The sequence below is a fragment of the Cydia pomonella genome, chromosome 5, assembly GCF_033807575.1.
Source record: "Cydia pomonella isolate Wapato2018A chromosome 5, ilCydPomo1, whole genome shotgun sequence".
Classification (NCBI taxonomy): Eukaryota; Metazoa; Arthropoda; class Insecta; order Lepidoptera; family Tortricidae; genus Cydia; species Cydia pomonella.
Genome location: NC_084707.1, coordinates 4,155,977 through 4,181,504, shown reverse-complemented (window position 1 = coordinate 4,181,504; position 25,528 = coordinate 4,155,977). Strand labels below are relative to the sequence as shown.

Sequence of the window (25,528 nt, the reverse complement as noted above, 5' to 3'; positions counted from 1 at the left end):
AAAAACGAGCTTCTGTTTTTTTACAGACTTAAAGCTGAGTAGAAGATACCGACTTGTACGTTGGACAGTAATAAATAAAATAAAAATAAAACACCGTATGATCAGAACAGTTTCCGAGCTATTTATTCAAATAAAATATTTCTGTACAGTGTTGTCTAAAAGACTAATCTGTCCTTTTACCAACAAAATAATTACAGTTATAGATTTTAGACTTGTCTTTTTAATAAATTACCTAGGTAGGTATTTTTTGAATTTGATTACTGGGTCTATAATAACTTTATAAGTAAAAGGATTATATTAAAATGTTGGAGGCTATAAGTTGCTGACACTACATTCAGGCTGTAAAGGTACTATTTTACAGAGACGAGTGTTTGAACACACCTTAGAATAGTTATAATAGAATTACTTTCTCATATTTTTTGACAAAATTGTACCTACCATTTGTTTTAAAGATAATAAAAATCTACAGCAGTTAAAGTATGTTAATTCTATTGAAAACTTTGTAATAGTGAATGCATGTATTGCCTTTAATCAATTTTGGAGACACATCCTTTTTTCTATGGATTGCAGTACTATTATAACTACTCTTTGACCATATATAGCTGGTCAAACAATGTTGACAGTAGAAAAAGGCGCGAAATTCAAATTATATATGGGCCAATAACCCTACGCGCCTTTTTTTTTTAAATTGGCCGCTTTTTTCTACTGCCGGAAACGGATTGACCGACTTTAGTTTACCACTGACAGTATTATACATCGAATATTGTGTTGATGCATAGATATAGATAAAACAACCATCCCTTTCACACTTATGAAGTTTTACAAATAGCGATGGATGTTTTTTCAATAGATAAAACTTTCCAGTATTACAACGTTTTTGAATATTTGATATTACGGTTTTGGCCCATCGGCACAGTAACTCATTAAAAACAGTATGAAAGTCATCTAACAGTCATTTCCTATCTCTATCGTATAATTGTTGCTGTCCCGTTCGTTATGACGGCACAGCAATATAATTACGAGAGTGCGAGAGAGATAGAAAATGGCTTGTCAATGTATGAAATGATTCGTGCTTAGCGTCCTTAGTTTAAGCACAGACAGCCGATTTGCAAACACATGGAATGGATGTACACTGCCCGTCATTTTAACCACATTTTTTTAATTCAATGTATTAAATACGTTACACTCAATATAATTGTATCGATTTGTCGTTTACTATTAATTATTAATTTTTCGATTTTATTTCTCTTTAAATAATAATTTAACAACTAATATGATTACTAGGATCTAATCTTACACGAAGCGTAACAAAACTATTATTGAGAATCTAATAATAAATCACTATGCCTTAGCCAGAGTCGCTGCAACTGTTTACAACCAAAATGGCTCCCAATTAAAGTAAGGTCGCTAAGCACGAAGAATTTCGTACATTGACCTACCTGTTACTATCTCTCTTCTTCTTCCTCGCGTTGTCCCGGCATTTGCCATGGCTCATGGGAGCCTGGGGTCCGCTTGACAACTAATCCCAAGATTTGGCGTAGGCACTAGTTTTTACGAAAGCGACTGCCATCAGACCTTCCAACCCAGAGGATAAACTAGGCCTTGTTGGGATTAGTCCGGTTTCCTCACGATGTTTTCCTTCACCGAAAAGCGACTGGTAAATATCAAATGATATTTCGTACATAAGTTCCGAAAAACTCATTGGTACGAGCCGGGGTTTGAACCCGCGACCTCCGGATTGCAAGTCGCACGCTCTTACCGCTAGGCCACCAGCGCTTACTATCTCTATCGCAACTATATTGCTTTCCCGCCGTTGATGCTGGCGGTCAAGCGAGCGTGACAGCAATACACCGGCCGGTACGTTGTATAATTATGCGCGTGCGATAGAGATAGGAAATGGCGAGCCAATGAACGAAATACTTCGTGCTTAGCGTCCTTACTTGACCTAAAAATATTAGATTGAATGAACAATAGATGCGAGACTAACAAACAGTGTTTGTTGATCAATCGATTTCATAATTAGACTGCAATTGACCGGGATAAAACCGTGATCAACTTTTATATTGTTTTTGTGGAGCTTTTCGACGCGCAAGAATGAGGGTAGACCGAGCGCGATGTACACAACTTTGACACCCACCCGCTATCTGCAGTTACCCGTGAACAAGATGCATGTAACTGCGTCGAAATATCGGGAGCTTCATAAAAACAATATACAACGTAATCACGGTTTATATCCCGGTCAATTAAGTCTAGTGAAACTAATCGTAAATTATTTAAAATGATTTTATAATATGTAGCAACTAAGTATGTATCTTGTGAATAGATCATAAGATTTACTTTGCATTGGCACTAACTTTCACTATGTTAGATCACCACATCTATTTTTAAATTGATGTTAAAACTTTTTTTATATAATTTTCATAATTAAACTATCGACTGTTAGTTAAAGGATGTTATAGAAAATTATACATATTAAAATAACATTAACAAAAACTTCTTAAACAGTTGAGCATAAATGAAATTAAAATAGCGCTTTAATAATCCTATAATTATCTCCTAGCTGAGGATGTTACGTGGCTAATACATTTAAAAAGAATGTCCAAATATGCATGAGAAAGTAACTTTTTTACTCGCTTTAATACCCATTCTATTATTTCTAGAGTTACAGTAAGCATCAAATAGAGAGTAACAGCTCAAATGGCCAAATATATTGCAAAACCTACCTCTTTATTTTTGTTACTCTATATAAAAAACGATATATATGACCGCGGTCGGCAAAATGTCCCACCTTGCAGAGGCGGCGCTAGGCATGGGCGATGTGGGCGACGGCCTAAGACCTCGCAGTCCGAGGGGCCTTGCGCCCCAAATCGTATACCTCGGACGCAACGTAAAAAAAATATTAGTTATTTCTTACGCTACGGCTTACGTAAGTAGATATAGATAAGCCAAATAAGTAGCTTTTCACCACACCAACTTGCCACCTTGATAGTTCAAAAACTAATGAAAAAGTTGCATTTTATCCACATGTGGGGCAATTTTGCAAGATGAAAATTTTGAATGGTTTACGTTAGCTGGTAGAATTTACTTTTAAATGATGATTTAGAATGATACACTTTCTATTTATTTCATTTGGATATGATTAGGTTAGATATTTTTGGTATATAGTTAGTATTTTCCTCGCGTTGGTGATAACATTTAGTTTTCACTCGGAGGCAAAGTTTGTTTAAACCCCGTGCCTTGAAACCCTCGCAACGCTCTCCACTTTTCAAACCTTGTAAAAAAATAACTATTTTCATGCATTTTGTAACAAGAGGATATTTTGTTCTATTAATATAAAAATCATATCACAGAAAGATGCATTATAAAAAATGAACTTAAACTGGTGTTTTGACTAGTACATACAATTTTTATAATAGAATTCTGCTGAACAAACATTTTCAATTTTATCTGATTTCGAAACCATAATTAACTCAAGTAAACATACACATCGTATACGTAAATATACTTAAAATGTTACCTAGGAAACAGAAATAACAAAATAATGTATGTATATAGCAATCTGAGTGTATACACATCTTCTTGTCTTTACAGATTAGACCTTACTCTTGGTAAAAGATACACATTTTATACTCTTTATATTTTTTGCAGATATATATTTTAAGCCCATGCTTAATGTACTCTCTGAGTATAGCTATCCATTGTTTCACTACCAATGGGGCGCATTTAAAGATCCATTGTCACTTTTTAATGCCGTGTTCACTGTTCACATGTTTACTACCACTGGGGCCCATTTCTGGAACGTTATTAGTCTAATTTATTAATGTGTTGCCATGGTAACCCATATGACTTGAGGGCCCATTTCTCGAACGGTATTAGACTAATATTATTAGTCCAGGAACTGTCAAGTCGGATGGGTTACCATGGCAACACACTAATAATATTAGACAAATACCGTTCGAGAAATGGGTCCCAGTTCGTGGAAATCGTGGACTACTAATATTAGTCTAATACCGTTCGACAAATAGGCCCCTGGCCTAGTGAGAAATAAGCTTCAAGCTCAGCTAGTGATAAATATGTTATTTGCTTACACCCTAGGTAACATAATCAGACATATATCTCACAAATCGCAATACGTTAGTTCTAGGTACTGATAAGTAATGCGTATAGCCACCTAACATTTTGCCCCCATTATAAAAATAGTTTATATTCACTCCATTACGTTCCATACAAATTTCGTATCAAAACTGACAAGCCCTTTGCTTGTGAAGAAAATTGACAATCTACTAAAATATATAGTCCAGTATACACGGTGTCGTTATTCAAGATCCAATTTTAAAAAGAGGCAGATTATGAAAAAGCAGAGATTGAAATTGATCGAAGTGACATTTTATCAAAACTTATGCCAATTTTTTTTATTCATTAATTTATTAACTTCAATGTGTAATTTAATGTTTTGCCGTAATATTTCTTATTATTCAATCAAATTGTTATTACAGTAGGGCCTCGATAATATGTACTTCACAGAAACAAGCCCTGTTCGGACTCACGGAGCGTTCGGATTATAGTATCTTAGATATAAAATATAATTCTATTCTGCAAAACTATATTTAATGAGACTCCAAATAAAAAATAAAACAAAGTAACTCAACACTTCATGACTGTGATGTGAAATCATTTCAGAACTCATCTATTTTAGACTATCGTTTCTATTTATTGACCAAACAAAGGTTTTGTCTCTCAAAGAAAGGGGTCACTCGGCAGTTCGGATTAGCCTGTGTACGGATTATCGAGACCCTACTATACTATACATTTATTTTGATTTAATTTAGTTTATGTATCCTTGATTATAGGGACTGATTATAAATAATTGGATTTGAATTTTGAAAAAAAAAATGTCTCGTGACATTAGATATTTTTTCTCAAATTTGCAAAGAAATCTTGGGTGCGATGAGTGAAGGTTACTTTTGCGCTACGACGCACTAGTCATGCAAAAATATTAAAAGGGCTGTATCTCCTAAACCGTGCATAGTAGCGCAAAATAATCAAAATTTCGTTCCGCTTTTGAAAACCCATAATAAAAAAAAAAAAAACAAAAAAAGCGTGATGGCAGAATCTATATCATGTACATCTACTTGTCCTGCAACCCTTCGTTTCCCTGTCTTACAAAAAAGGGGGAGTACTTTAGAATATTATCAAAAAGCTAGACCTCGACAAACGCATTGAACTTCTCTACCTAATGTTTTTTTGTTGTAATATTCTTACTTTTGGCTATAAGTATTAATATATATGTAGGATGTTATAGGAAAAACCTATCTTTAAAACGGGATTACGAAGTATGGCCGCGCTAACCGACTGTTTAGTAGTTTGTCAATTCTCTGGCTACCCATTTCTACATACATTGAGTTATTTACCTACCTTGACCCGTGAAAGTTAACTCAAATTGTTAAAAGGAATTATCTCTGTCGTGCCTGACGACAATTTTAATAGAAAAACCTAATATTCATAATAATTTTATAATTTTAAAGTCAGAAACTACTACTTTCATGATCAATTATTGTTATAATAAAATTATATAAGTTAAGATAGTTCTACCACCATTATTTGGCGAATAATGCACAGTAAGCCGCAGTAAGAACTGACCCCCTGCATAGAAACTTGTTTGCACTGAGGGGTCAGTTATCTATCTAGTATACTTACTGTACATCAAATTAAGAATGTGAAATGTGATTTAACTTTCACTAGGAAAAGAAAATAGAAATATTGACAAACTTATTTAGGCAGAATATAATTAATATTCCTATTAGGAATGTGAGGAGTTATAATTATACTATAGCGGTAATGTTAGCTGCACGTTAGAGCCAGACCAAGCCAAGTTGGCAGCGATTATGATAGCCCAGAGGGTGTAAGTGTTATTTCAAACGTCAAACTTCTATGAAATTATGACGTTTACTTAACACTTGAAAAGTCTGGGCTATGAACATTGCAGCCAACTTATCTTGCTCTGACTCTAAGAGGTTCTGGGAATCATTGCATTATATTAATGTTTATATTAGTTTATTTATTTAAACATTATTTCAAAATATTTATTTACAAATTAGGCCTACATTTAAAAACGTGCACAGCAGAGCGCAAGCCAAGTTTGCATACTTCTCTGGCATAAGTTATCATAGCTGCCAATAAAAATGATACCCAAATAAGTTTGCCAAGTCATAATAATGATTAAATACCTAAGCTATGAAAGTTAATAAGTTACACAAAACCCTCAAGTTTTATTATTTAATAGTAACATAAATACTAATGTTACGCAACTCAAATGCAACAACGGCATTTCATTGGGATATTTAATAATGAGATTAAGTACGCTAAGATATGATTCGGATTATTAGATCAATGTGAAGCATATGATTGGAAAGTTTAAAATGGAACCAATGTATAATGATGACCTTTAGAGCGAGACAAAGCTATCACTAACCATAAGAAGCCGAATAAGAGAGCGATAAGGCAAGCAATGAAATGAAACGCCACATGTTATTCAATATTTTTACTATAATATTAAGCACCAAACCACGTTTGGAATGTTCAGTATTGCACCATGTTAAGAACAAAATCCAATTTCAATAAAAATATGTTACATTCACATAAACATAAAAAAAGTTCTATAAACATTTTCAACTGTCTGTGAGGGGGTAAACAAATCAAAATGAGAATTATGCTTTAAGTAATAAATAAATTCGTTTAAAACACACAATAAAGGTCACCATTATATCTCGGACCGTCGAAAACAATAATTTACATATGAGCGTATGAAATGATTGTTACATACAAATATTTTCATTGTACATAAACACGGTTTGTACAAATAGTGACTTCATTGTGCATAAACGTGTCCTGATCTTACACGGCCAGTCTTCACAGAAGATCACATGTTATGGAACCTCCTAATCTCAGATGATGCTTATGAAGCCCAGCATTCACACCATCAACAACACAGATAATTATCCATCCGTAACCCTTATTTCAATGTCATAAGGTCTAGTAATGAGCATTTTTGAGTGTCCGGTTCCATTGCGTACGCCGGATTTGTTAGCAAACAAATTCACTTCTTCATGAAACCGACGCGCAGCAAACGGGGTTTGGCTTTTCGAGGGTGGATTTGTCAACGGATTCAGACATGTCGTGTAGTGAATGCTGGACTTAACCTTTAACTACAATCAGTTTCACGATGCTATCTAAATAAATACTTATTTAATATCATGAACAATTACAAACAAAAATTGTTACAGAATAGAAAATGATCCTCGTAGAGCAACATTGAAGAGCTATTCAAATTTCAAAGTTCATTGCATAAATATCTAATTTATATAAACAATACAGTGTAGTCGCGGACGCTCACAATGCCATGTCGGCCTATTTCTTATCAAATATTAGTCTTATAATATTAGAAGTTTCTATAAAATTCTAATAGTATTAGCTAATACTTAAATTTGAAACAGGTTTCACAATGGCGCCCAACTCTTTATAAAATGAGTACAAAACTATTTCGCGATCCGCGCAATCCTATACACCGCGACTGGAGGAATCTCAAGGCGTGACGCGATTAGACGAAGCAGGGAGCTACGGATGCTTGCAGTCCGGGACTGTTTCCCGGAATCCGGGAATGCCCTACGGGATGGATGCTTACCCGGCCGCGAGTAATGTCGCGTCGACAAGTACAAGCCAGCAATGTGTTTAACGAGCGCGGTGTAGGCGAGTGCTTTGTACGCCCGCTGTACGACATTGTACCTGGAAATGAGACACAATTTATATTAACAATGCGTATAATCCAAGAAAGTGTTGACGTACAAACAAGTGACCAGTCAGGGTTTGCAAGTTCAAGAAAGATGTTACCAGTAGACTTGGCTGGTAAACTACAATGTCTATTTTATTTACCATAAGTGTATGATAAAATTCATAAAAGAAGGAGCACCTTGAATAATTTTTGTTTTTAAAAACTTTTGTGATTGTAAGCCAACCCTTGCAAATGTTTATGCCAGATAACGAAATGTAATTAGAAACATAAAATTAATACGACTTTTGTTTGTAAAACAGGAGGTGTCTCCTAATATTCATTTTTTTCATATGAATATTCATTTATTTCATAGGAAATTAAGCAGTTTCATTTTAGAAATGGATAATTTCGATCAAGTGTTTTTTTTTTTTCAATTTTGTAATTTGTCGGACGGCCTGTCAGTATCAGTAATAACGGTACTCACCCTTAGCGCTAGCACTCGGAGGACGAGTTCAAGTCGATCGGAGGTGGCGGGCGCGGCTTGGCGCGCGTCAGGCGGTCTGGAACAATTAATAACTTATTTTGACGACCTGTCTGGTTTATACTCTGTATCTTTAGGTATTTAAATATAAGTAAACAAAATCTACCCTCAAATGGCACTTTAACCCAGTTGAGGGTAGATGACAACATTACATGATCCAATAATGTAGGTTAAAGTCAGGTCATTCGGTGACAGATCCAGGCAGTTTTGTATTTGGTTGATTAACCAATGAATGTTATAACTACCCGGAAATGTACAAATTGTCTGTTTACTTTTATTTTAATACCTAAAGATACAGAGTATAGTGGGTAGTAACCCTGCCTATGAAATGGTCCCGGGTTCAAATCTTGGTAAGGGCATTTATTCGTGTGATGAGCATGGATATTTGTTTCTGCGTCATGGGTGTTTTCTATGTATTTAAGTATTTTTATATAATTATTATCTATATCGTTTATTAAGTACCCTGAACACAAGTCTTATTGAGATTACTGTGGGACTTGGTCAATTTGTGTAATAATGTCCTATATTTATTTGTTGCGAGTGTGTCGGGCCCTACATGTGCCTCACCTAGCTCGGCGGCCGCGTCGGAGCGTGCTGCCGCCGCAGCCGCTCCAGGCGCGGGCTCGGGCGTGCGGCCGGCGGGGCTGCCGGTCTTGTTGTACAGCGCGAGTGTGTCGGGCCCTACATGTGCCTCACCTAGCTCGGCGGCCGCGTCGGAGCGTGCTGCCGCCGCAGCCGCTCCAGGCGCGGGCTCGGGCGTGCGGCCGGCGGGGCTGCCGGTCTTGTTGTACAGCGCGAGTGTGTCGGGCCCTACATGTGCCTCACCTAGCTCGGCGGCCGCGTCGGAGCGTGCTGCCGCCGCAGCCGCTCCAGGCGCGGGCTCGGGCGTGCGGCCGGCGGGGCTGCCGGTCTTGTTGTACAGCGCGAGTGTGTCGGGCCCTACATGTGCCTCACCTAGCTCGGCGGCCGCGTCGGAGCGTGCTGCCGCCGCAGCCGCTCCAGGCGCGGGCTCGGGCGTGCGGCCGGCGGGGCTGCCGGTCTTGTTGTACAGCGCGAGTGTGTCGGGCCCTACATGTGCCTCACCTAGCTCGGCGGCCGCGTCGGAGCGTGCTGCCGCCGCAGCCGCTCCAGGCGCGGGCTCGGGCGTGCGGCCGGCGGGGCTGCCGGTCTTGTTGTACAGCGCGAGTGTGTCGGGCCCTACATGTGCCTCACCTAGCTCGGCGGCCGCGTCGGAGTGTGCTGCCGCCGCAGCCGCTCCAGGCGCGGGCTCGGGCGTGCGGCCGGCGGGGCTGCCGGTCTTGTTGTACAGCGCGAGTGTGTCGGGCCCTACATGTGCCTCACCTAGCTCGGCGGCCGCGTCGGAGCGTGCTGCCGCCGCAGCCGCTCCAGGCGCGGGCTCGGGCGTGCGGCCGGCGGGGCTGCCGGTCTTGTTGTACAGCGCGAGTGTGTCGGGCCCTACATGTGCCTCACCTAGCTCGGCGGCCGCGTCGGAGCGTGCTGCCGCCGCAGCCGCTCCAGGCGCGGGCTCGGGCGTGCGGCCGGCGGGGCTGCCGGTCTTGTTGTACAGCGCGAGTGTGTCGGGCCCTACATGTGCCTCACCTAGCTCGGCGGCCGCGTCGGAGCGTGCTGCCGCCGCAGCCGCTCCAGGCGCGGGCTCGGGCGTGCGGCCGGCGGGGCTGCCGGTCTTGTTGTACAGCGCGAGTGTGTCGGGCCCTACATGTGCCTCACCTAGCTCGGCGGCCGCGTCGGAGCGTGCTGCCGCCGCAGCCGCTCCAGGCGCGGGCTCGGGCGTGCGGCCGGCGGGGCTGCCGGTCTTGTTGTACAGCGCGAGTGTGTCGGGCCCTACATGTGCCTCACCTAGCTCGGCGGCCGCGTCGGAGCGTGCTGCCGCCGCAGCCGCTCCAGGCGCGGGCTCGGGCGTGCGGCCGGCGGGGCTGCCCGTCTTCTTGTACAGCAGCGAGTTGAAGAAGTTGGCCAACACGCCCTCGTTGCCCGGCGTGCCGGGGCCCATGCCGATCTTGGCGCCGTCCAACTGTGGACAAATATTTACGTTAGTAACGATAAATGTATTGAAACAGATTATAAACGTTGATTGTTTTAATCTTTATATCGAGGAACTCTTAATTACTGCTGACTACACCAAAAATCCACAACATGGCGAAGGCCGTAAGGTAGGGTGTACATAATCCACACCTGCGTGGCGCGCTGCGCGGCCCGCAGCGGCGAGTCGGCGCGCGGCGCGGGCGTGCCGGCCTGCAAGGCGGCGAGCTGCCGCTGCAGGAACGCCTGCTCGTCCTCTGTCCCCCGGGTGTACCCTCCACACTGTACACACCTGCGTGGCGCGCTGCGCGGCCCGCAGCGGCGAGTCGGCGCGCGGCGCGGGCGTGCCGGCCTGCAAGGCGGCGAGCTGCCGCTGCAGGAACGCCTGCTCGTCCTCTGTCCCCCGGGTGTACCCTCCACACTGTACACACCTGCGTGGCGCGCTGCGCGGCCCGCAGCGGCGAGTCGGCGCGCGGCGCGGGCGTGCCGGCCTGCAAGGCGGCGAGCTGCCGCTGCAGGAACGCCTGCTCGTCCTCTGTCCCCCGGGTGTACCCTCCACACTGTACACACCTGCGTGGCGCGCTGCGCGGCCCGCAGCGGCGAGTCGGCGCGCGGCGCGGGCGTGCCGGCCTGCAAGGCGGCGAGCTGCCGCTGCAGGAACGCCTGCTCGTCCTCTGTCCCCCGGGTGTACCCTCCACACTGTACACACCTGCGTGGCGCGCTGCGCGGCCCGCAGCGGCGAGTCGGCGCGCGGCGCGGGCGTGCCGGCCTGCAAGGCGGCGAGCTGCCGCTGCAGGAACGCCTGCTCGTCCTCTGTCCCCCGGGTGTACCCTCCACACTGTACACACCTGCGTGGCGCGCTGCGCGGCCCGCAGCGGCGAGTCGGCGCGCGGCGCGGGCGTGCCGGCCTGCAAGGCGGCGAGCTGCCGCTGCAGGAACGCCTGCTCGTCCTCTGTCCCCCGGGTGTACCCTCCACACTGTACACACCTGCGTGGCGCGCTGCGCGGCCCGCAGCGGCGAGTCGGCGCGCGGCGCGGGCGTGCCGGCCTGCAAGGCGGCGAGCTGCCGCTGCAGGAACGCCTGCTCGTCCTCTGTCCCCCGGGTGTACCCTCCACACTGTACACACCTGCGTGGCGCGCTGCGCGGCCCGCAGCGGCGAGTCGGCGCGCGGCGCGGGCGTGCCGGCCTGCAAGGCGGCGAGCTGCCGCTGCAGGAACGCCTGCTCGTCCTCTGTCCCCCGGGTGTACCCTCCACACTGTACACACCTGCGTGGCGCGCTGCGCGGCCCGCAGCGGCGAGTCGGCGCGCGGCGCGGGCGTGCCGGCCTGCAAGGCGGCGAGCTGCCGCTGCAGGAACGCCTGCTCGTCCTCTGTCCCCCGGGTGTACCCTCCACACTGTACACACCTGCGTGGCGCGCTGCGCGGCCCGCAGCGGCGAGTCGGCGCGCGGCGCGGGCGTGCCGGCCTGCAAGGCGGCGAGCTGCCGCTGCAGGAACGCCTGCTCGTCCTCTGTCCCCCGGGTGTACCCTCCACACTGTACACACCTGCGTGGCGCGCTGCGCGGCCCGCAGCGGCGAGTCGGCGCGCGGCGCGGGCGTGCCGGCCTGCAAGGCGGAGAGCTGCCGCTGCAGGAACGCCTGCTCGTCCTCTGTCCCCCGGGTGTACCCTCCACACTGTACACACCTGCGTGGCGCGCTGCGCGGCCCGCAGCGGCGAGTCGGCGCGCGGCGCGGGCGTGCCGGCCTGCAAGGCGGCGAGCTGCCGCTGCAGGAACGCCTGCTCGTCCTCTGTCCCCCGGGTGTACCCTCCACACTGTACACACCTGCGTGGCGCGCTGCGCGGCCCGCAGCGGCGAGTCGGCGCGCGGCGCGGGCGTGCCGGCCTGCAAGGCGGCGAGCTGCCGCTGCAGGAACGCCTGCTCGTCCTCTGTCCCCCGGGTGTACCCTCCACACTGTACACACCTGCGTGGCGCGCTGCGCGGCCCGCAGCGGCGAGTCGGCGCGCGGCGCGGGCGTGCCGGCCTGCAAGGCGGCGAGCTGCCGCTGCAGGAACGCCTGCTCGTCCTCTGTCCCCCGGGTGTACCCTCCACACTGTACACACCTGCGTGGCGCGCTGCGCGGCCCGCAGCGGCGAGTCGGCGCGCGGCGCGGGCGTGCCGGCCTGCAAGGCGGCGAGCTGCCGCTGCAGGAACGCCTGCTCGTCCTCTGTCCCCCGGGTGTACCCTCCACACTGTACACACCTGCGTGGCGCGCTGCGCGGCCCGCAGCGGCGAGTCGGCGCGCGGCGCGGGCGTGCCGGCCTGCAAGGCGGCGAGCTGCCGCTGCAGGAACGCCTGCTCGTCCTCTGTCCCCCGGGTGTACCCTCCACACTGTACACACCTGCGTGGCGCGCTGCGCGGCCCGCAGCGGCGAGTCGGCGCGCGGCGCGGGCGTGCCGGCCTGCAAGGCGGCGAGCTGCCGCTGCAGGAACGCCTGCTCGTCCTCTGTCCCCCGGGTGTACCCTCCACACTGTACACACCTGCGTGGCGCGCTGCGCGGCCCGCAGCGGCGAGTCGGCGCGCGGCGCGGGCGTGCCGGCCTGCAAGGCGGCGAGCTGCCGCTGCAGGAACGCCTGCTCGTCCTCTGTCCCCCGGGTGTACCCTCCACACTGTACACACCTGCGTGGCGCGCTGCGCGGCCCGCAGCGGCGAGTCGGCGCGCGGCGCGGGCGTGCCGGCCTGCAAGGCGGCGAGCTGCCGCTGCAGGAACGCCTGCTCGTCCTCTGTCCCCCGGGTGTACCCTCCACACTGTACACACCTGCGTGGCGCGCTGCGCGGCCCGCAGCGGCGAGTCGGCGCGCGGCGCGGGCGTGCCGGCCTGCAAGGCGGCGAGCTGCCGCTGCAGGAACGCCTGCTCGTCCTCTGTCCCCCGGGTGTACCCTCCACACTGTACACACCTGCGTGGCGCGCTGCGCGGCCCGCAGCGGCGAGTCGGCGCGCGGCGCGGGCGTGCCGGCCTGCAAGGCGGCGAGCTGCCGCTGCAGGAACGCCTGCTCGTCCTCTGTCCCCCGGGTGTACCCTCCACACTGTACACACCTGCGTGGCGCGCTGCGCGGCCCGCAGCGGCGAGTCGGCGCGCGGCGCGGGCGTGCCGGCCTGCAAGGCGGCGAGCTGCCGCTGCAGGAACGCCTGCTCGTCCTCTGTCCCCCGGGTGTACCCTCCACACTGTACACACCTGCGTGGCGCGCTGCGCGGCCCGCAGCGGCGAGTCGGCGCGCGGCGCGGGCGTGCCGGCCTGCAAGGCGGCGAGCTGCCGCTGCAGGAACGCCTGCTCGTCCTCTGTCCCCCGGGTGTACCCTCCACACTGTACACACCTGCGTGGCGCGCTGCGCGGCCCGCAGCGGCGAGTCGGCGCGCGGCGCGGGCGTGCCGGCCTGCAAGGCGGCGAGCTGCCGCTGCAGGAACGCCTGCTCGTCCTCTGTCCCCCGGGTGTACCCTCCACACTGTACACACCTGCGTGGCGCGCTGCGCGGCCCGCAGCGGCGAGTCGGCGCGCGGCGCGGGCGTGCCGGCCTGCAAGGCGGCGAGCTGCCGCTGCAGGAACGCCTGCTCGTCCTCTGTCCCCCGGGTGTACCCTCCACACTGTACACACCTGCGTGGCGCGCTGCGCGGCCCGCAGCGGCGAGTCGGCGCGCGGCGCGGGCGTGCCGGCCTGCAAGGCGGCGAGCTGCCGCTGCAGGAACGCCTGCTCGTCCTCTGTCCCCCGGGTGTACCCTCCACACTGTACACACCTGCGTGGCGCGCTGCGCGGCCCGCAGCGGCGAGTCGGCGCGCGGCGCGGGCGTGCCGGCCTGCAAGGCGGCGAGCTGCCGCTGCAGGAACGCCTGCTCGTCCTCTGTCCCCCGGGTGTACCCTCCACACTGTACACACCTGCGTGGCGCGCTGCGCGGCCCGCAGCGGCGAGTCGGCGCGCGGCGCGGGCGTGCCGGCCTGCAAGGCGGCGAGCTGCCGCTGCAGGAACGCCTGCTCGTCCTCTGTCCCCCGGGTGTACCCTCCACACTGTACACACCTGCGTGGCGCGCTGCGCGGCCCGCAGCGGCGAGTCGGCGCGCGGCGCGGGCGTGCCGGCCTGCAAGGCGGCGAGCTGCCGCTGCAGGAACGCCTGCTCGTCCTCTGTCCCCCGGGTGTACCCTCCACACTGTACACACCTGCGTGGCGCGCTGCGCGGCCCGCAGCGGCGAGTCGGCGCGCGGCGCGGGCGTGCCGGCCTGCAAGGCGGCGAGCTGCCGCTGCAGGAACGCCTGCTCGTCCTCTGTCCCCCGGGTGTACCCTCCACACTGTACACACCTGCGTGGCGCGCTGCGCGGCCCGCAGCGGCGAGTCGGCGCGCGGCGCGGGCGTGCCGGCCTGCAAGGCGGCGAGCTGCCGCTGCAGGAACGCCTGCTCGTCCTCTGTCCCCCGGGTGTACCCTCCACACTGTACACACCTGCGTGGCGCGCTGCGCGGCCCGCAGCGGCGAGTCGGCGCGCGGCGCGGGCGTGCCGGCCTGCAAGGCGGCGAGCTGCCGCTGCAGGAACGCCTGCTCGTCCTCTGTCCCCCGGGTGTACCCTCCACACTGTACACACCTGCGTGGCGCGCTGCGCGGCCCGCAGCGGCGAGTCGGCGCGCGGCGCGGGCGTGCCGGCCTGCAAGGCGGCGAGCTGCCGCTGCAGGAACGCCTGCTCGTCCTCTGTCCCCCGGGTGTACCCTCCACACTGTACACACCTGCGTGGCGCGCTGCGCGGCCCGCAGCGGCGAGTCGGCGCGCGGCGCGGGCGTGCCGGCCTGCAAGGCGGCGAGCTGCCGCTGCAGGAACGCCTGCTCGTCCTCTGTCCCCCGGGTGTACCCTCCACACTGTACACACCTGCGTGGCGCGCTGCGCGGCCCGCAGCGGCGAGTCGGCGCGCGGCGCGGGCGTGCCGGCCTGCAAGGCGGCGAGCTGCCGCTGCAGGAACGCCTGCTCGTCCTCTGTCCCCCGGGTGTACCCTCCACACTGTACACACCTGCGTGGCGCGCTGCGCGGCCCGCAGCGGCGAGTCGGCGCGCGGCGCGGGCGTGCCGGCCTGCAAGGCGGCGAGCTGCCGCTGCAGGAACGCCTGCTCGTCCTCTGTCCCCCGGGTGTACCCTCCACACTGTACACACCTGCGTGGCGCGCTGCGCGGCCCGCAGCGGCGAGTCGGCGCGCGGCGCGGGCGTGCCGGCCTGCAAGGCGGCGAGCTGCCGCTGCAGGAACGCCTGCTCGTCCTCTGCCGCTACTTCTGCTTCCCGGTTCGCTCCGCTCTGTACAAACATATAAGTACGGTTAATAAAACCCGAGGCAAGACCGAGCTTCATGTCTAAAATCCTAGAAAATTTCCCTATTGATCAACAACTTAAAAAATATTAAAAATCCATTACTATAGACGCCGGGAAACGAAGGGTTGCAGCACAGATTATATTAGTTCTTACGAACAGATACTTAACTCTCAAAGAAAACGCAAATACCTACTGTTTTGATACCTACACAAAAATACAATGGCGGCCTAACCTTCAACGCGGCACTCCCCGCACCGCGCGCAGCGGCACAAGGTTAGGGTTGCCTACGCTTAGAAATGATTTTACAAATAAGTAAGTAATTGTAAACCTATTTAAACAGCGGAGTGAAATAAAATAAAATCTATATCTTATTTGTATCACACTTGACCCGCAGGATCCGCTTTACCTACCTACTAATAAAGCGAGAAGGCTGGTTTTAGTGAAGGCTAGTACTTTGCAACAGTAGGTATATCGATGATGCCTACCTACTTTAAGTACAAATATAAGTAATATTTAATTCATGTCAAAATCGGCCTCGAAATCTACTGATTAAATTAACATTTAAACTTGCCGTTAGGTATACACACATAACAGCATAACGTCAAATAACTATAGGTATAAGCAAGTTGCCATCTTTATAATATTTCGTTTGCGTTTCATTCCGACGAACCATTTTAAAAGGTCATATGTCCCTGCAGTAACCGCAGTGTTTACGACGTTTTATGACTGATGTTGTAAAACTTCGTGTAGTTTAAAACCAGATAGAGATTAACGTTACACAATAAAAAAAGTAATAGAAAAAGCATTAATACAGGTAATTATAAGATATTTAAATGGCAGTGAGTAGGTGAGTACGGTCACGTCTGAAAATTGGATACGAAAAAAGTGCCGAAAATATGTATACACGACTTTATTGCCCATATATTAAGGTAGTGTATTTATATTTTTTGCACATTTTCCTACCGCTATTTTCAGACGTGACTGTACATACTGCCATTAAAAGAAACATATACCAAAACGTTAGTTAGGTATACCTATGTAGCTATTTCAAATCTAACTATGCATGATTGTGTTCTAAAAAACATAACATTTTTAAAGAAATTTAATACATATGTACTTTTTAACTATTGCAAAAATAATAATAGTAGGTATCAAAATATAATCGCATGCTTGGTTTTATCAAGCGAACTGCTAAACCTTTCAAAGGGCCAAATAGCCTAATTATTCTATACTCCTCATTAGTTCGAACTACGCTCGAATACTGCTCGTCGGTTTGGCAACCAATTTATAAGACACACTCTGATAGATTGGAATCAATACAGGCAAAGTTTTTACGATATCTTTCCACTAAAACTAAAACACGCCGAACGCTTCCTGAGTATTCAGATAGACTCTTAGCATATAATTTACAATCACTATCGTCCCGACGCGATGTCGTTGATATGGTTACACTTCATAAAATTGTGCATGGTGGTCTCGACAGTAACCTCATGGATTATGTTTCACTTAGAGCCAACAATAAGAGAACACGGAATCTAGAATTGTTTGCCTTGCCTATGGTTTCTAATAACAATGTATCCAATAATGCGCCTGTCTTTAGAATGTGTCGTGTATATAATAACTTAGATATTAATTTAGATATTTTGAACGTGTCTTTACGGACATCCCTTCCCATTCGTCACGGTGGGATAGGGATCCGCAAAATTTCTAGTGTTTCTACCCCGGCGTTTTTATCTTCCGTTCATAGCTCAGCAATTCTCATAGGCAAAATCCTAAGGGCCTGCCCTCCAAACTATGAGATTGCTGGCTTAACGGAATCTAAAAACGCCTGGTCCATTGCCTGCCCGGGTAAGGATTTTCCCGAAAATCTAAATTCCCAAAGGACCTGGGATGACATCCATTGTAAAATTATCTATGACTCTCTCTTAAGTCGCAGCATAGGTTCCTCACGCGCCAGACTCTTAGCAGCGGGTACGAAGGAATCCGGCGCCTGGCTGCACGCGTTTCCTTCGGTACACACAGGCACATTTTTGGAACCGCACACTCTGCGCGTTGCAACCTGCCTGCGACTCGGCGTCCGGGTCTGTGCTCCACATAGGTGCCCCTGCGGCACTGATGTCGACGCCCTCGGACACCACGGGCTCTCCTGCCAAAGGAGCGCCGGCCGCTTCTCTAGACACGCCGCGCTTAACGATATTCTCCGCCGGTCTCTTGCCAGCGTGAACGTGCCAGCTCTTCTTGAGCCAGCTGGTATTGTAAGAGACGATGGTAAGAGACCGGACGGAATGTCACTAATTCCGTGGAAGATGGGACGGGTGCTGGTGTGGGACGCCACATGTGTAGACACTCTAGCCCCGTCTCATCTCCACGGCACAACTGCAAAACCCGGCGCGGCGGCAGAGGCGGCCGAAAAATTAAAAAAGATCAAATATAGGGGTCTCGGCCCCGAATACGATTTCGTACCTTTTGGCGTCGAGACCCTTGGCCCGTGGGGTCCGAATGCATCTTCACTATTTAAGGATTTAGCCAAAAAAATAGAAGACGCTACCGGTGATCGTAGAGCTGGCAGCTTCCTCGCACAAAGAATAAGTATTGCAATACAACGAGGAAATGCTGCCAGCATCTACGGCACCATGCCGCAGGGGGATAGTTTTTAATTATTTTTTTTAATTATTTATTTTAAGATTAGTTTTATTTATTTTTAGATTTAGATTTTAAGTTTTATATGTATTATGTTATAATGTCCTAAGTCTTTACCTAAGTTCAAAAATGTTTTGCTGTCCCAAAATTGTAAGTAAATATCTTATCGTACTAACAGTTTATTATATTTTACTATATTTTTTACTGCCTTTAATAACAAGATTTTATAGTGAAAAATTGTATTTAGCTTAATAATTGTTCCGTGGTTGTGTTGTGTACAATTGTAATCGTGGTGTGGGTAGTGTATAAGATACTTATATATGGAATATTTTAAAATGTTGTTGCCTGCATTGTGTTATTGTACCTATCAAAATAAAATAAAATAAAAATAAGTAAGTATACTGAGAATGTGTACCTACTAATTTTTCCTCGTCTGTCAAAAGAACAAAAGCGATATTTTTATGTTTCTGCATCCATCCACAAAAGCCGTGTTATTTGTTCGTGACGAAGCCATTTCCTTCGCACAATTAGAGCGCGCGGTGACGTGCGTCTGTGAGTGTGCGTGGCAACCAACTGGCTGACTTTTGTACCGTAGACGGGACGAGTTTCGTAGGCATAAATTCGAGCTCGCGCGGAGAGTTTCATACGCCTGGTTGCAGGCCAAGTAGTTATAGCGAGCCGAGCGTGGCGAGGCCGTAAAGCGATACGCGGCCGGCAATCCCGTCTCTCGCTGAGATTTGTATAGTATGGGCTTTGAATTAAATAAAAAAAAATAAAAAAAAATGGTACTCAATTTGCTTTTTTTCGTAGGTTTACACAGCTAATGTTTAATTATGGATCTACTACTATTTGATGGCTGAACGCCAAAACGTTCTGTCACAATGTGACGTTTAAAAACAAAAGAAGGTTGCTTTACAGGCCTAGCTGTGTAAGGTTGTATGAAATTCCTTTACATACCATCTTCACTCATCGCATCGGATACGTAAGTAGTATTTCTAGACCTAATTTGAAAAAAAAACCATGTTAACCTTTCATTGCAAGTTTCAGAAAAAGCCAATGCCATCAAAAACATAACTTGTACAAAAAAAACAAGTCGTGCAACTCAGTTCTTCTACCGTAAAAAGTTGCGTGATCCATGGAATACCAAGTCGGTAAATTTATTCACTACGTAATTAGCTAACCTAACAACATTATAGTGACCATATCAATATTAAAAATATTTTTTGTTTTAAATACACAGAAAAAAAAAACAAACTAAACTTAGTCCAAAACCCTGATTTAAGTGGGTTATAAATAAATGGAAGGTTCGTATAGATGTGCTATACCGCGTGCGCCCGTGAGGGACAGAACATACGCAATGCGACAAAATTAAAAACACCTTTAAACATTCCTGACAACATACCAAAAACAACCTACTTAATTTGGTCGGGTTCGTTACCCACCATAAAAAACGGTGAGCAACATAAAACGTCTACGTCACTTAGGACTTTTTAGAAGTAGGCAGGATGGACAAGTGATACTATAATAGAGACAAACAATAATAACGCTTTCTCTGCTACTCCTACTGAAAGTTCCGTAAGAGCATCTCGTTCGGTCATCTCCCCCCTCCCCCATTTCATCTCAATATTATTGTACTTCGATGGGGTTATACAATCAAAACTTACCTTCCGCGTCGCTGGCTGCACTATGATGTCTCTGTAGTAATCGTCTGGTTTACAGCTCTGCATGTTTTCGTATAATATGCTAATTTTCTTCATGCTATCCCAACCGGCGGGTCTGAAAATGAAGATACAATAAGTATATATAATTCTAGCAGTCAATTTGTATATCAACATAAATGCACAGACTCTTTAATGATTAATTCAACTCTGTGTCGAACTAATCATTAGGCGAATCCACACAGAGCGAGCATACGTGCGAGGCAATTTCCTCACGCACAAACCGCCCTGTGTAGACGTGCCTCGGCCGAGGCGGCGCGCATAAAACTAAACTAACATTTTGACTTATACCCAAATTGTTTTCATTCAACAATATTTTCTAAAACACTTGTATCTATCTTTGGAAATTATGATTTCCATCTAATGATGGGATCTATCTTCTTTCGATTTTTTTCACACGAATGTACTTAAAAATAGGACACGTACAAAACCGCACAAATAGAACACAATACGACGAGACACATAAAACCCGGTGCAGCTTTGTTAACCCTATTTTGCTGCTTAGAGATTTTTTAATCAAAGTAATTAATACCGTATGTATTTTGTTGCTAGGTAACTATTTGTTAATCAAAAATCGAGCACATAATGGATTTGGCACATACATCAGCACGGCGTCCTTCTCAACAACGAGCGCCGGAGTTCTAAACGGCAGGCCGTATATCTTGTGCGTGAGGTACTTGTAGAGCTGGTCGCAGTTCTGGTCCTCTTTGGCGGATGTGTAGAACAGAACGCCGTACTGGAGGCAGAACCGCCGGATCCAATGTTGAACAAGTATAGTTACTTACATCAGCACGGCGTCCTTCTCAACAATGAGCGCCGGAGTTCTAAACGGCAGGCCGTATATCCTGTGCGTGAGGTACTTGTAGCCGTACTGGAGGCAGAACCGCCGGATCCAATGTTGAACAAGTATAGTTACTTACATCAGCACGGCGTCCTTCTCAACAATGAGGGCCGGAGTTCTAAACGGCAGGCCGTATATCCTGTGCGTGAGGTACTTGTAGAGCAGGTCGCAGTTCTTGTCCTATTTAGCGGACATGTATGACAGAGCCGCGCCGTACTGGAGGCAGAACCGCCGGATCCATTGCTGGAGCAAGTATGTGTTACTTACATCAGCACGGCGTCCTTCTCAACAATGAGCGCCGGAGTTATAAACGGCAGGCCGTATATCCTGTGCGTGAGGTACTTGTAGAGCTGGTCGCAGTTCTGGTCCTCTTTGGCGGATGTGTAGAACAGAACGCCGTACTGGAGGCAGAACCGCCGGATCCATTACTTGAACAAGTATAGTTACTTACATCAGCACGGCGTCCTTCTCAACAATGAGCGCCGGAGTTCTAAACGGCAGGCCGTATATCCTGTGCGTGAGGTACTTGTAGAGCAGGTCGCAGTTCTTGTCCTCTTTGGCGGATGTGTAGAACAGAACGCCGTACTGGAGGCAGAACCGCCGGATCCATTACTTGAACAAGTATAGTTACTTACATCAGCACGGCGTCCTTCTCAACAACGAGCGCCGGAGTTCTAAACGGCAGGCCGTATATCCTGTGCGTGAGGTACTTGTAGCCGTACTGGAGGCAGAACCGCCGGATCCAATGTTGAACAAGTATAGTTACTTACATCAGCACGGCGTCCTTCTCAACAATGAGGGCCGGAGTTCTAAACGGCAGGCCGTATATCCTGTGCGTGAGGTACTTGTAGAGCAGGTCGCAGTTCTTGTCCTATTTGGCGGACATGTATGACAGAGCCGCGCCGTACTGGAGGCAAAATCGCCGGATCCATGGCTTGAACAAGTATATCTGTTATTTACATCAGCACGGCGTCCTTCTCAACAATGAGGGCCGGAGTTCTAAACGGCAGGCCGTATATCCTGTGCGTGAGGTACTTGTAGAGCAGGTCGCAGTTCTTGTCCTCTTTAGGAGATGTGTAGAACAGAGCACCGTACTGGAAGCAGAACCGCCGGTTCCATTGTTGAACAAGTAGAGTTACTTACATCAGCACGGCGTCCTTCTCAACAATGAGCGCCGGAGTTCTAAACGGCAGGCCGTATATCCTGTGCGTGAGGTACTTGTAGAGCAGGTCGCAGTTCTTGTCCTCTTTAGGAGATGTGTAGAACAGAGCACCGTACTGGAAGCAGAACCGCCGGTTCCATTGTTGAACAAGTAGAGTTACTTACATCAGCACGGCGTCCTTCTCAACAATGAGCGCCGGAGTTCTAAACGGCAGGCCGTATATCCTGTGCGTGAGGTACTTGTAGAGCAGGTCGCAGTTCTTGTCCTCTTTAGGAGACGTGTAGAACAGAGCACCGTACTGGAAGCAGAACCGCCGGATCCATTGCTCGAGCAAGTATGTGTTACTTACATCAGCACGGCGTCCTTCTCAACAATGAGCGCCGGAGTTCTAAACGGCAGGCCGTATATCCTGTGCGTGAGGTACTTGTAGAGCAGGTCGCAGTTCTTGTCCTCTTTGGCGGACGTGTAGAACAGAGCCGCGCCGTACTGGAGGCAGAACCGCCGGATCCATTGTTGCATGAAATCGAAGTGCTCGTCGCGATAGTCATGCTCTTTTTCTAAGGTGCTCATGTAGTCAGTCTGGAGAAAAAAAAAATGCTTGAGATAAAGAGTCATTCAAGATTGTAGATATCCAAAGTGTTTCAAGGAGTATGGCCGCTCGTCTTTTAAACAAAGGTTTTGAGGAGCATAAACATCTTGGGTACAGTCAAGTGTAAAAATATGGATGTACACATCTTACTCAAAAATATGTCCCATAGCATCTTATTCCAGTGTAATAAGAGTGTAGTACCATATTTATGAGACGATTCTCTCGATACATATTTTTGCAGCTGACTGTACATCTTAGTGCTGATACGAGTATAGGTGTGTGTAATAGCACCTATTATTTGTTGAGTGAAAGGGGAGAATAAAATGATGTTATAATATAAGAAGAAACCTTTTCGTATAGGTAAGAGAAAAGACCCTCTTCATCATAATTCTTTTGGTAGATATTTTCCAACACAACTTGTTGAGCCATTTTCAAATAAAAATAACTCTGTCAGATGTTTTAAGCCAAGTTAGTCAATTGAATAGTATATGGGACCATTTTTCCTTTCACTCTCAACTGCTAACGAGTGGTTGAAGAAAAGTAGTTTACTTAAGTATACTAAGACTAAGGGTCTCCCCAAACTAGTCGACGCCGTTTCGGCAAATCGCGTACGGAAAAAGCTTTATGTCAACGCAATAAGAGCGAATAAGTCGTAAATCGGCTCGGCCCACGCGAAACGACGTCTTTCGACGGGAAAACGGCGTTTTGCCGTAAAGCTGTTCGCATTCGTACGACGCTGTTTGCAGCCTACCGCATACGTTCGCATTCATAAATCTCCTTATACCGCCGTACGGTGCCAGAAAGAGTTGAACGGCTCCGATCACGGCCGAGTACCTACGATAAGGACTGGTCAGAGCTGGCGGAAGCCGTTCAGCGTCTTCGACGGCCGAACATAGCTGACGACGGCCGAACAGAGCCGATGACGGTAAAAATGCTGGTAAGCCTTTTTTTTCATGCCCGTCTACGTAAAATATCCATCATCACAGGTTATTATATAATATGTAACAATTACCAAGGAAAATAATCTTACAGGTCTGTTCAATTTCAAACTCAGGTTGTTACTAACAACCAGTCTCCAAAAATGAGATTTACGATTGCCGATCACCCGCTGTCCTACATCTGTTCGTCGGACTCAACGGCTGTACGTGTGCTGTCTGACGTCTCGACGGCAGGACGGAGCACGGGAGAGCCGACCGTCGCTTTACAACTGTTGCGATAGCAAGTCGCAGGCGATCGGGCGTCTCTACGGCCGCAAGGAGGATGAGACTGCTAAACGCAGGTGTCCGACCGTGGAGACGGTCGATCGGCTAAATGCGAATAGTGTGGTGTAAAACACTCGGCGAAAGCCGACTCCGCGTCGACTGGTTTGGGGAGACCCTAAGACATCTACTAGACCAGGGGTCACCAATTATTTTCTTCAGGGGTCCGGTTTTTAAAATGAAATTACTATCACGGTCAGTTTCTACTTAAGTTTATTAAATAAGCAAATGAAATGTGCATCAAAAAGGTCGGCGGTCCGTATCCGAACTGCGATCCGCTATTTGATGACCCCTGTACTAAATTATCCATCTATAAATTTTTGGCAAAATATCTGTCTCCATGCTCACAGGAACAAATTACTGTTCAGCATCATTAGGCGGGTCCACACAGTGCGATCCAGTGTAGACGTGCCTCGCCTCGGCCGAGGCTGCGCGCGCGTTTTCCTCGCCTGAGAGCGCGCGCTCTGTGTGGACCCGCCTAATGATTAAAATGATTAGTTTCAAAGTGTTAAATTACCTTAGTGACAACAACCACTATATCCAACCCCAGATTAGTGGTCAACACAGCTTCAGGCAGCGGGTTCTCATCGTCCTCGCTATCCAGGTCGTCCGACAGGTTTCTGGAAGACCTCTTCATGGGCGATGAGGCCGCTTGCTCCATCTCGTCGCCTGGCTCCGTGTATCGCTGCCATTTCTGCTGTTGCTGTTTTTTACTCTGTAACCTTTGTTCTGTAGGTGAAAAAAAAACTGTTTTAAATACTTATTTAAAAAAAAAAAATTCAGCCTATATACGTCCCACTGCTGGGCACAGGCCTCCTCTCATGTGCGAGAGGGCTCGGGCTATAGTCCCCACGCTAGCCCGATGCGGATTGGGGACTTCACATACACCTTTGAATTTCTTCGCAGACCAATGAGTTTTTCGGAACTTATGTACGAAATATCATTTGATATTTACCACTAGCTTTTCGGTGAAAAAAACATCGTGAGGAAATACTTATTTAACAAATAAATTTGTTTTGGTAAGTTCATTTTTGATGAAGCTCTTATCGCTGACTGTAGTTTTCTTTCAACAGGCAACTAAATATCAAATCAAATATCAAACATTTATTAAGCAAATAGGCCACAGGGGCACTTTTACATGTCCATTTTTACAAACAATAAAAATTACAAATATATACTTTATTTGAGATGTATACTGTCTCTAAATGTCAAATTACACAAACAAAAAACTATGATAAAAAAATAAAACCAACAAATACTAAAATTCTTTAAAGATGTATAAGTCTCTAAGTATCAGAGATAAAATATATTTAAAAAAATATTAAATTATCCTTAGAGATGTAGAGGGTCTCCAAGGCTTGAATTCTTATATAAATAATTAAAAGACATAAAATGTAATCAGACAAGAACCGAATGAAGTGTCTCACGTTAATGCCACTCAAAAGTAAAGTTACATAGTTATAACTATGTCTGTATCTTTAGGTATTTAAAAAAAGGTAAACAAAATCTACCCTCAAATGGCTCCTTAAGGTAGCTGAGGGTAGATGAAAATATTACATGATCAAATAATGTAAGTTTAAAGTCAGGTCGTTCAATGACAGATCCAGGCGGTTTTGTATTTGGTTGGTTAACCAATAAATATTAAAACTACCCGAAAATG

At 48.3% G+C, this 25,528-nt stretch overlaps 1 protein-coding gene across 1 annotated transcript in view; it reads right to left on the bottom strand.

Annotated features, from left to right (window-relative positions):
- Positions 1-98: 98 nt before the first annotated feature.
- LOC133518449 (cytoplasmic dynein 1 light intermediate chain 2) overlaps positions 99-25,528 on the bottom strand; it is a 46,328-nt gene continuing 20,898 nt past the window's right edge. Inside the window, exons 4-10 of the mRNA XM_061852136.1 lie at positions 24,386-24,597; positions 22,370-22,599; positions 19,964-20,075; positions 15,507-15,644; positions 10,167-10,341; positions 8,253-8,328; positions 99-7,782 (exon numbers count right to left, since the gene is read on the bottom strand). Coding sequence (XP_061708120.1) covers positions 8,261-8,328; positions 10,167-10,341; positions 15,507-15,644; positions 19,964-20,075; positions 22,370-22,599; positions 24,386-24,597 — 935 coding nt within the window. The 3' untranslated portion in view covers positions 99-7,782; positions 8,253-8,260. The remainder of the gene's footprint in view (positions 7,783-8,252; positions 8,329-10,166; positions 10,342-15,506; positions 15,645-19,963; positions 20,076-22,369; positions 22,600-24,385; positions 24,598-25,528) is intronic.